The sequence below is a fragment of the Marmota flaviventris genome, chromosome 8, assembly GCF_047511675.1.
Source record: "Marmota flaviventris isolate mMarFla1 chromosome 8, mMarFla1.hap1, whole genome shotgun sequence".
Lineage (NCBI taxonomy): Eukaryota > Metazoa > Chordata > Mammalia > Rodentia > Sciuridae > Marmota > Marmota flaviventris.
Window position 1 is genome coordinate 751827 of NC_092505.1, and position 11970 is coordinate 763796.

Consider the following 11970-nt stretch of genomic DNA (forward strand, 5'->3'; position numbering starts at 1 on the left):
TGTGCATGCCAGGCACACAAACCCTGTCCCCAGGTGTGAGTGGGGTCCCGCCCTCCTCCTGCAGAACAGCCTGCTGCAGGGGCTGGGCCCCCCGTGGCCTACAGCCCCACCAGTGTGGTCTGCTTTACCTGACGACTGGCCCATCAGATTTTGAGCTTCTTCGGAGGAGTGTAAAGGCAGCTTTTCTCCTGGAGAGCAAAGAAGAGACAGGTTTAATGTTTTGCCCTCAAGGAGATAAGCAAGGTCCCTTCAACTAGGGAAGCTCAAAATATGACTGGCACTGGCACGGCTAACACACACGGTGATAGATTGTCACCGGCCACAGCCACTGGAGCTGCTCTGCCTCTGTGGGAGGATGCCCGGCAGCCAGATGTCGGGCTAGGCCACGGCCGGCTGCTCTGACTGCCTCACCACAGCCTGGGCCGGGCTGGCTCACATCACTGCTTTCCCTGGCAGGGCTGGTGCCATCCAGGGCTGGGCCACCCTGAGAAGTGCAGCCACGCTGTGGTTGTAGAACCTGCTCCTGGAGAGGAAATGCCCCAGGGCTGGCCTCCTGGATGCCTCCACAGGAAGGGCCACAGGACGGCCCGTGGGCAGCACAGAGCACTGCTGGCCAAGCATGGATCCACGGAGGGGCAGATGTCTCTGCACAGGCAAGGACACCCAAGGTCAACATGAGGCAAACTAGCCCCCAGCCAGACACGCTGAGCTGGCCCTGGCCCCGCTGCGTGCAAGCCCACTGCATGACTGCAGCCTGGGCCTTAGCCTCCACTGCGCCTGCGCCTGCGCTGCTCGCTGCTCGGCATAAGGGCAGTTCAGAGAAAGTCCCCAGGTGGAAGAGAAGGAGGTCAGAAAGGGCAGCTGGGTACGTACCGGGGAAAGCGGGGTTGGTCTGTCCGAGGGGAGGAAAGGGGGTTTGCTGCATGGCCAACTGGTGGAGCTTGGTCAGCTGCTGGGGCAGGAGGGACACGAGAGCTAAGAAGGTTATTGTCATCGAGCACAAGTACACCAAATCAAAATGGCAGTAACAGAACTTTGCACAGAGAGAGAGAGGGGGGCCATGCGGACACATGGCAGACGCAGCAGGACTCAAGGACTTGGCCTGGGTGGAACCGGTGGGCCTGGCTGTCAGTAGCCGTGGGGCCTGAACCAGCCCTGCCTCCCTCTCACCAGGCCTCATTGTGTGTGTGGGGGAGGCTGGCAGGGTCCTTGGGTCAAGGGGTGCAAGGGGGATATGAGGGCCATGGAGCAGGAACACTGGGCTTCTAAGGGTCTCACACCTCTGGGCTCCAGAGGCACATCCTCGGCCCTGCCCTGCAGCCTCACTTTAGACAGCGGCCTGGGAGCCTTGTGAGGGCCATGCACCCTCCCTGCAGTCCTCTCGAGGGACTCCTGACTTACGTGGGGTTACAGGGCATGGGTGAGACCCCAAGGGAGCCCCGGGCTGCAGGCTCTTGTGTGAATCAGCCTGTGCCCGTGCCCACTGCTTCTACAGGTTCTTCCTCAGCCCCCAGCAGACGGGCTTTCCTTACCCGAGCCTCACTTCTTAAACACGACGCACGTAGAATGTGCTCAACGAGTCCACACTTGGGGAGCAGAGTTAGATGGCCTGGAATTCTCCCACCTTCTCGAGGCGTCGGGCCCCAGGGCAGAGGGCGCTGGCCTTCCTCAGGCCTGGGCTCTTCCAGGGCGACGAGCTTTCTGGGCAATGTCCCAGCTGCCACAGAGACCACCCCACCTAATAGGCGGAGGCTGGGGGTGTGCCAAGTGAGGCAGTGGCACCTTCCCACAGTGGAATCCAGTTCCTCCACACAGGACCATGCAGGACAGTGGCAGCCATCCAGGCCTCCCCTGCACCCAGCTCCCCGCCCTGCAAAGGGTCAGGGCGCTCTCCCTGGCTGGCCCTTCCTCACCCTGAGCCAGGTAGGGGCTGGGGTGGGCCTGTGGGAATGGGGTTCCTGGGGTGCTGGCTGGCCAGCCTGGCCTCTCCCTGCATCTACTGTGTGGGATTCTGACATGAGAACAGGCCTGTGGCCTCAGAGATCACACCTTGGAGATGGAACTTAGGTGGGCGTGCCCCCAGACTGCTGACTGTAGTGAAATTGGAGAGTGCAGTGTGTTCCCTGCACTGGCTCTGGAGGGACACTTGCCTGTCAGATGTCTAGTTCCTCCCTCCCCAGGAAAGGTGGCCATGTTTACACTGGGCATATCTTGAAAGCAGCCTTCTCCTAGCTTCCTGGCTGTTCCCTGAGCCTTGGCACTTGGGCTGGGTCTGCAAGGGGGAGTCCTAGCTCGTCCTAGGAGCAGCTCAGGTCAAGGGACATGGTGACTTGGGGTCAGCTACGGTTCTGTGTCCCTTGAAGGGGGGTTTGACAAGGCTACAGCAAGGGCGAGAAAGCTAATGGTATACCTGCAGCCTGGCATGTCACAGTACCAGCTGCCCGCCCCAGGTACAGCGCTGCCTGGTTCCCCCTGGCCCACATGTGTCCCGTGACTTGACCTTGATGGGTGGTTAAACTTCCCGAGTGGAGTTGCCTGGTAAAGGCTAGAAGAGCATGGACAGGAGACAACATCACCAGGACCTCAGTCGAAGTCCAGGCAAGATGGCCAAGGCCAAGGAACAGGGGAGACCATGTTCCACCACAGAGGGCAGGAGGGAGCAGAGCTCTCGGGCATCCTAGTGAGGAATGTGCTCCCAGGACACCCCTGGGGCTGCAGCCCTGCAGCAGGACCGGGGTTGCAGTGAGCCTCAGGGGTAGGTGTTGGGTGGGGACCTGTGTGAGCACCCACAGGCCTGGGGCATCCCGACAGTTGTACTCTGCTCACAGCTGCTATTCCTGTGCTCTTAAGTGCATCTGCCAGGCTGCCTTGCTCCCCAGAGGAATAGCACCCTTCCATCTGCCCTGCATCTCTGGAGACCATGTGGTTGGATATCACCAGGACTGTGAGGCACACTGGCTGGGGGCAAGGGAGCTGGCCTCAGCTGGTCCATGTGGACACGGGAACTTCCGGTCTCTATAGGCCTCAGTTCTCTAATCTGTAAAGGGGTCTGTGAGTGAAGGGAAGCTTTGGAGTGCTGCCATGCCTCAGCTGTGGCTTGCCCATCCCAGCTGCCCACCTACTCTGCAGCCTCACCTGCTGGGCACACAGGTAAAGCCATCTGCCAGGATGGTCACGTTACAGGTAAAACAAGTGCTTCTCAAGGCTGGCTCCACTGGCCTCCAGACTGACATTCAGTAGCTCAATTCTATCACCCCAACCCTCCTAGCTCCATATACTTTCTGTTTTTTAAGAGAAAATTGCCACATTAGCAAATAACCCGCCCCCCCCAAAGATAGATTGAGGCCAGAGTGGGGCAGTGCTGGCGGGCAGTGCTGAGTGAGTAAGTGGATGGTGGGTTGCCGGGGAAGGCAGCTGGCATCTTTCTTATCTTGGCTTGGCCCTGCTTATCAGCCCTCTCCTCTTGGGACTCAATTTCCACTTTTTTTTTTTAAAGGAGAGAACAGGACTAAGTGCTGAGGGAGCTTTCAAGATAATTCTAACATTTAAAAGAACCACACTTGTGGCTCCAGTGCTTCCAGATCACCAGGAGGGAGGGATAAAGAAAGGAGTGGGGCAGCTGGTAGGAGGAGGGGAGAGGCAGGGAGGCACCCACCGCATTACAGCCAGGCCCCACTCTCCCTTCACTTTACGGCACCGGAACAGAAAAGCAGACCAGCACTGGGGCCATGAGTGCTGGCCCACGCTGCACGGCGCAGGCCCCTGTGCTCCCATTCAGGCCAGTGGAGACACACACAGTGTTTTCATCTGCCCAGCACTAGCTGTCCAGGATGCCATGTCTTCTGCCCATTCTCCTTCCTGGGTTGTCGCTGCTGACTCGGATGTCAACCTGCCTTGGTTGTCGGGCCACAGAGGTCTGTCCTCTCTGCTCATGGTGTCTTTAGAGAAGCAGGACTCCACATCTGCAGTGCAGTTGACCCACCAGTCCCCCATTCTGGTCTATGCTGGTATTTTCTTTAAGAAATCTTTCCCTGATGAGAAAGGAAGGGAATTCTCCTGAACTCCCTTCTAACATGTCTCAGCTCGCTCTCACGTTGACCTTCTTGGTGTACGAGGATGGTTTTGTTGGTTATGAATGTCCACTCTTCCTGGGATGGCCAGCTCTCGGGCATCATTTCTGAGTGATCCCTTTTCTCCTGGGGTCTGCACTGAGTGGTTGCATGCAATAGGTCTCCTCACCTGAGGCTCAGATGCTGGGTGCCTGGTCACTGGCTGTCCCTCCTGGCACATGAAGTGCAATCTGGGTTGCCGCGACCTACTTGCAAAGGCAAGTCTCCCTGTCCTTCTCATGGATATGCTGATCATTCTTTTTTTTCTCCCTCTCTTCTGTGGAAGCTTATTCTTCTTTTCTTTTACTGATGCATTGTCACTGTACACAGAGCTGGACTCACAGTGCCACTCCTGCTCGTACTTACAGCACTCCCCAGCACCTCCCTCCCTCCCTCCCTCCCTCCCTCCCTCCCCAGCCATGCGCTCCACTCTGCTGATCTCCCTTCTGCTGTTATTCCTGACCAGTGCTCTTCCATGTGTGTGTGTGTGTGTGTGTGTGTGTGTGTGTGTGTGTGTTGCTGGGGACCAAACTCAGGGCTGCGCACATGCTACACAAGCACTCTACCACTGAGCTACACCCCCACCTTCCATATGAATTTTAAAATGGCATGAAAAAAAATTTTTTTGGATCTTGGCTGGAATTATATTGCATTTGTACAGCGACTTGGAAAGAACTGATATCTTTGCGATTCTTAGTGTTCTAATCCATGAGTATGGTATGTCTCTCCTTTAGTTAGATCTTTTTGTCCTCTTTAACTTTTAATAAGGCAAGATTTTTAAAAGAGTCAACCAGATTTCTCACTGCTCTTCCTCTATAACATTCTTCCTCTGTATGATTACTTCTAAGACTTGACCTTGGGCCTTGGTATTACATAGATGTAAGATGGATTTCTTTTTGTTTATCCTGTTTGGATTTGTTGGAGTCCCTGAATGTGAGGATTGGCTTCTTCTACTAACTTGGGAGAATCCTCAGGCCATACCTCGTACTTGTCCTCTCCACTCTAGTAGCTCCTGGCCTCCACTCACGGGCATGCTCTTCCCTGTCACCTTTCTTCACCAGTGTTTCTAGACTCCCATGCGCACAAGTCATGCGATGGGCTTGGGAAGCCAGTGTCTGTTCCTGAGGGCAGGTGGAGGGACTGACCTAGAGCCTTGCACTCAAGGGCACAGCATAGAGGTGCTGCTCTGTGTGCCTGACCTGGGGGAGAGAGAAGGGCGGTAGGAAGACAGCTCCAGCCAGCACTGGAGGCTAATCTGGGCTTCCAGTTCTGTGAGGCAGGACTGCAGCCACCCTCTGGCAGCGGGTGGAGCCGGGGAAGCTTCCGTAGCACTCCTGATCCAGCATCTTGGCAAGAACACAGGCTCAGGGCCCGGGGTGTGGCCATCAGCTGTGTGTCCATGGGATGGGGTGTTGGCTCTTTCCTCTTTTCTTACCATCAACGAGAGGGTCCTCTCACCCACCTCTCTACAGGGTTCTGGAGGGAGAAGATGAACAAATGGGAGGGGAGGCTCTCCACAGCTCTCTGCCCCGAGCTCTGCAGTACACAGACTTCCTGTTCTCCACAGGTCCACAGTAAGTGTTCCCCACCTCAGAGGCACTGTGAAAGACGCTGGGATGAAGGCACTTCCAGTGCATGGTCTGGCTGCACACCAGCCCACGTTTTTCTTTTACTCTGATACACACCTCCACATTCTCCCCACTCTATTCCAGATAAAGAGCAAATTCCTTATCAGTCCTGGTGCTGACCACTGCAGAGTGCTCAACACCCTCTATGGCACTGCCCCTCCTCTCTGCCAGGGGAATCTCTCAGAGCTTCTTTCAGGTATGAGGCCGACAGTCCTGGGGTGGACCTCCTGGCTGTGCAGGCTCTGGAGAGGACAGATGGCAAAGCCTCTGTCATTGCTCACAGGCTATGGTTTCAACTTTGCTGCTTTCTTCATCCTTCAATTGATGGGGATGCCAAGCCAGGGAGTGGTCTGGAAACCCCGAGGGTGCTTCTAAGTTCACTGAGGGCCCCTGACTTCCCACGATCTGGCCTTGTGGTGGTCTAAACAATATGCCCTCAGTAGAAACTGCCTGGAGCTTGGGCCTTCTTCTAGCTGGTGATTTGTGCTCCACACTCCACGGGGATGCTGGGCAGCAAGAGTTCAAGTCTGCCATCATGACGGTACAGAGCTGACCCTGGGCTGTGCTGTGGCTAAACCAGGAGACTCGGCAGTTGTGCTTTAGGTGCAATTTCTACTTATGAGGGCTTATCGGGACACACCCCTATTGTAAGTCGAGCATGTGTGCGGTTTCTCCAAGAGGAAAGCAAGCCTTTCCTGGGGTTAACTGCACCACTGTAAGCAAAATGACAGAAACAGGAGGAAGCAAGCCTTGCAGCCCACCCGGTCTCCATGTCTGTCCAGGCTCTGCGTGCCCTCTTTCCTGTTCCATGCCCCAATACTGGTGCTGTTTCCCTTCCGTGAATCTGGACCACACCTGACCTGATCCTGGCAGGACACCATGGTGCATGGACAGTTTTCCCAAGGCTGCTGATCGCCATCCTGGGGAACTTGGGGGTGTTGAACCAAGTCCTCCCCTGCTCAGGAGCATTCTGTGCCTCTTCATGATGCCTGAACCTCCAGAGCTCCAGGAGCGGCCAGGGGGTTTGGGTGAACAACGCAGGGGGTGTGTGGAGGGCAGCAGGAAGCTGTGGGGTGGGCCAGTATTCAGGATTATTAAATAAGGGTCCACTTAAAAGCACCTAAAAGCATTGTCTGAAACCAGCACAGGACATGCGAATGTTCTGGGTCTAGACAAAGCACTCAGTGGCAAGGAGCAGACCTTTATCAGGTCCACACGTCTGAACTGGACATGCACATCCAGACAGGAAGTCAAGCTGCCGAAAGAGACTGCAGGACCCAAGTGCCAGTCACTGTGGTGGGCATGCACTTTGTATTCAGTCACACTGTGAAATAAGTCAGTTAGCGTGTCCTGTAGTCATATTTTCCTTCTAAGAAACTGAAGCCTTAAAATTCCTACAAGCAAGCACGAAGCTCAGGTAAATGCACGTCTGGAGCGAGCCACCATCACCTGTGTCACTAAGCAATCGTCTTGCCTTTGCTTTCTGTGGGTTATCCAAGTGGTTGCCCAAGACTTTATTTCATGTGCCTGCAAGAAAGGCACTTGGGAATACCCCACTCTGCTTGCAAGTCACACGACACTGCTACAGAGAACAGAATGACTTCCACAGAAAGCCATCTCAGGACAAATGACCAAGGCCTAGTCCATTCGGGCTGCTCCAACCAAAGACCTTAGACTGGATAATCTGCAGGCAGCATAACTTACTGCTCAGTTAACGGGCCTGGAGGCCTAGGATCAAATGCCATGGGCTCTGAGTTTGGTGAGGGCCCCTGTCTACTTCCAAGGTGGTGCCCTGAGTGCCATGTTCTCACGTGAAAGGGACAGAGGGGAGGCAAATCCCTGAGGCAAATCCTCCTTCCCTTGTTTCGTGTGTGTGTGTGTGTGTGTGTGTTACTGAGGATTGAGCCCAGTGGTGCTTTACCACAGAGCTACAATCCCTAACCCTTTTAAATTTATATTGAGACAGAACCTCCCTAAGTTGATGAGGCTGGCCTGAGACTTGGGATCCTCCTGGCTTGGCTTCCCAGTCACTGGGATCGCAGGCACGCACCACCACATCCACACCTGAGGCCTCTTTTAAGAGCACTAATTCCACTCATGAGGCTCAGGCCTTGCACGTCTCTCTCCCTGCAGAGGCACCTTCTGAGGCCATCACTGTCACAATTAGGTCTCCACATATGAACTCTGGAAGGACACATTCAAACCACAGCACCAAGTACTTCAAATCTCACCACACCGAAGAGGCGATTGCATAATAGTTATTCATTAGCTTACACTAATCTGAAACAATTTGTAAACTACCTACTGGAGAGGTACTGAGGAAAGCCACGTGGGGAAGAGCAAAACCACCACTCAAAACAGATCAGCCAACCAAGCCAATCGAAATCTCACTCCCACACACACGCCTAAGCCGCAGCCTCTGCAAATCTCAGTCCAGAAATACCTTTCCATCAAGGCAAGTGTCCGCACCTTCTCTAAAACATCAGTGCGAGCTTTGGGCTCTTGCCTGAAGGAAACCCACCAGCTTGCCAAATGGTCCCTGCAGGTCAGGAGGTCTGACTCTGAAACTACCATCTGGTGTAAAAACAGACAACACTCAACCTCTTCAGCCAGCTGCCTCCACCAGGGTGCCAGACTCTGCTGTCTGTGGCTCTAGGTTTGACAGCCAGACTTTGGCATCTGCGTCTGCACACATGCATTTCAGGAAAACTGGCCATCCTGGAAGCCAAGCCCTGGCCCCACCTGCCCCCTTCACTTCAAGTGCTCTACAGTGACCATGGGCCACAGTGAGGCAGCCTCTCTGGGCATAGGAGTGCACATGCTCTGCTTATGTGGCACTGACAGCTAAGTGCAGGCCGAGGGAAGAAGGGATGTGGCAGTGGGCGCAAGGTGGCCCACGGCCTCAGCCTCCAGGGTGGCCACAGGCAGATGTGTCCACAGTTGACCAGTCATAGCAGTATCAGTCACGTCTAAAACCAAGAGCCAATATACATGCCTGAGTGTGACTGCAGGTGGGAAGGACCCCTCTTATCCTTGTTTCTCCATCATTGACTTGTGTGTGCTTCATTTAAAGGAAAAATAAAACCCAGTAGTATTCATCTTTCACCCAATAGAAATTTTCCTGCAATGATAGTGAATTGCCTCTATTTCAAATTCTTTAGTGGTAGTTAATTTAAAAAAAAAAAAAATCTCCCCTGTCCTGCCTTCAGCTCTTATCCAGATGAGCTTCTGCTTCCTGCTCAACTCAAATGCAAGGATCTGGAGAAGACTGATGGGCACCACAGGCTCAGTGGGCCCAGCCCTGCCTGATGGCTGCCTAGCTCTGGGGCTGAGTGGAGATCACACAGACTGCTGTAGCCTCAGAATTAACTTGCACACACAGAGGATCCTACCTGGCTGCTCTCCTGTTTTCCCCACTCCCCCTCATTTCTGTTTTCTAGCACAGACCCCACTGACTGATATCTCTAAAGCCTTCTCAAGAACACCCTCTGCTCATAGCTGTGGCCCTTTTTCTCTGGGCCCCTAAAGGCTGTAGCCCCACTGCTCTAGTGCCACTGTGGTCCCCTCTGCACCCAGATCTCTGCACAGAGAACTGCTGGTACAAATACCAATTGTACATTTAGACTGTCCTGTGACCAGGCGGTACCTGAGCAGACCCTGGTCGAGGAGCAGCATGACAGGCTCAGCTTGAACGGCTCAGATAGGAGCCCCAGAGCTACCGTGTGGCATCTTTCTAACTCCAGGAGGAAACGAGGGCTTGCCGGCTTTTGACACTGGGGTCTGTGCATGGTGCACTCTAAGCTTCAGCCTGGGCTCTGGAGGGGACTGTTTTGCTCCACCAGGCACTCAGGTGCCGTTTCCAAGGTACCTTAGAAGACCCATCTTGAAAACATCGCCTAACTCCTTAGGTGCACCTAGAACACTGCGCCCACACCTGCTGCAGAAGGTGAGCTGGCACCCTGCCATCAGGGCAGGTGGCTCCTGCAGGGTGGGGGCCACCGCAGCCATCCCAGTGTGCGTGTGTGGGAGGGAGCCCTGGACTGTAGCAGTCAGTGGAAACAATCTGCCATCAGGCCAAGTCCTCAGCACAAGCGGAATGAGTGCCAAGAGGTCAAAAGGTTATTCGAGGTCATATGGATACAACACGGGTCAGGAGCACTGAGAAAACTGGTTAATATTATTATGTAATATTAATATTAGTAGCAACTAACAGCGGCATGCAGGTGGGCACACGACAGAAAGAATAGAAGGGTGGAAGGTAGACAAAGTGAAGACTCACATCTGGGTGGGGGATGGCGTACTGTCCCTGGATCGTGTAGGCCTGGAGAAAGAGAGAGAGACCTTCAGCTCATATCCTGGCAGACCTCGGCCTGCCACACCCTGGCAACCCTCCCCTGCACAACAAGAACCCTCTGGTGACAGCCTCTCCCTCAGTGTGCTCCTCTACCTGCTCCTGTTTGCTCAGGACAAGGGCCACTCTTCTCAGGGAAGGAGGCCTGAGCCACCACCAGAGGAGGAGGCCAGGGCAGGCCGGAGAGCTGCACCCCTCCCTGAGCGGCAGCCCACTGAGCGGCCACACCAGCAGGAGGCAGGGGACGGCCGAGCTCACCCCTTTTCCTAAAAGAAAGCCCTGAGGGTGATTTACTTGACCCAAGTGAGAGGTCCATTAATATTAATCAACCCTCAGAGTAGATAGTTGGGGAAATATTTGCCCCCAAAACATTCAAACAGAAAAAGAAAGCTTTAAAAGATGACCCAAACCTGCAAAAGCCAGATGTAGGAGATCTAATTCGGCCCAGTTGGTTCTTCCCATCAAATCTACAGTTGCATCCCGAGAGGGGGGCTTCCCTCCGAGTGTCTATGGGACCCTGGGACTCGTTTTCACGATCTCCTTGCCTGAGCTCTGTGACTGAGCCAGCTCGGCCACCATCCACTCTGAGGCCTGCCCACCTCACCCTGATGCCCAGTGATGGCAGAGCCCCGTGGTCCCTTCAGCCCAGATGCCTCCTGTGATCCAGCAGCTCCTGGCCAGATCATGTAGGAGCCACGGAGTCCAGGGAGAGCAAGCGCACAGAAGGTGGACCTGGCTTTGCTGGGGGGCCACCAGGCCTGGTGGAAGCACAGGGTGAGGATGTGGTTTCTGGCACCTGGATATGTGGGGCCCCCATCCCAATAGGACATGTGTTGTCCACTTGTGTCTACACTCAGGGTCGCCGATGTCTGAGAGGGAGACCTCAGGGGAGACCACAGGTCACTTCTCTGGACCCCAGGCCCTCCCACAGGTTTCTAATCTGTCCAGAGTTTTCATCAACAACCCATCCCAGGAGTTCAAGGTCAATCTACCACCCAACAGGGACCCAGCCGCAGTCCAGCTCTGAAACACAGTCAGGCCCAGTGGAGCAAGGTGCTGGCTGGGACAGCCCCACTGTGCTGAGGGGGGGAGTAGAGGAATCTTATCAGATACAGCGATGTTCTAGGAAAGGAGCAGGGCCTGGAGACCCAGCCTCAGGTTCTGCAAAGTTGCTGCCAGGGACGTGCTCCTATGTGTTAGCTACTATAGGGACCTCTGCAGTACCCATGGGCCAGGCCCCTGGGACACAGGGGTTTGTTCTCTCTGGGCCCACAGGTCTGAGCTGAGTTGTGAGTGAGTGCTGCTTAGGTCCCTGCTCATTGTGGGCCGTCTCACACCTGCCTGTTCCCTGTAGGCTCTGCCTGAGGGTGCCCAGGTGATGCCTGCAGTGACAGCTGTGTGGACAGTGCTGCTGAGCACCCTTACCTGTGGCATCGTCACTCCCCTGCTCAAGGGGACGAGTGCCAGGCTCCCTCCTCTGTGTCGGTCATGCATGCTACTCTTGGGCATGTGGGGGCTTGAGTCCTGGAGAGCTTGGGTCGTGGCCTAAGCAGATACTTCTGAGTTCTGCTGTACCTCACTTCTCAGTTTGCATTTTGGATCCTTTCCTGGGTGACCTGCACTCAGAAGTGACTCCTGTGTGACTATCCACATGTCACAACCAAGGCCATCGCTGGCTACCACACTGTTCCAAGGGCACAGTGGTGGGCCCTACAAATGCCATGGCACCGTGACCTGGAGGGCACATGGCAATGACTGGAGGGGTGGTGCATCTGCCTGTTTCACAGGCAGATGGGGTCCCCCTGTGGTGGCTTTACCACCAGAGCTCATGTCATCTGGCTCTGCAGACGTGTCTGGATAAAGTCACCTCCCCTGGAGTGAA

At 55.0% G+C, this 11970-nt stretch overlaps 1 protein-coding gene across 10 annotated transcripts in view; it reads right to left on the bottom strand.

The window, feature by feature from the left end:
- The window catches only part of Pcbp3 (poly(rC) binding protein 3), a 221859-nt gene that overhangs the window by 7765 nt on the left and 202124 nt on the right, over positions 1–11970 (bottom strand). For 7 of the 10 annotated variants that reach the window (XM_027922249.2, XM_027922252.2, XM_027922251.2 and 4 more), the window contains 3 exons: positions 10017–10058; positions 874–952; positions 129–188 (listed from right to left, as the gene is read on the bottom strand). In XM_027922249.2, the coding sequence (XP_027778050.1) occupies positions 129–188; positions 874–952; positions 10017–10058 (181 nt within the window). The remainder of the gene's footprint in view (positions 1–128; positions 189–873; positions 953–10016; positions 10059–11970) is intronic. The other 3 variants (XM_027922248.2, XM_027922250.2, XM_071614965.1) reach the window with 3 other exon arrangements.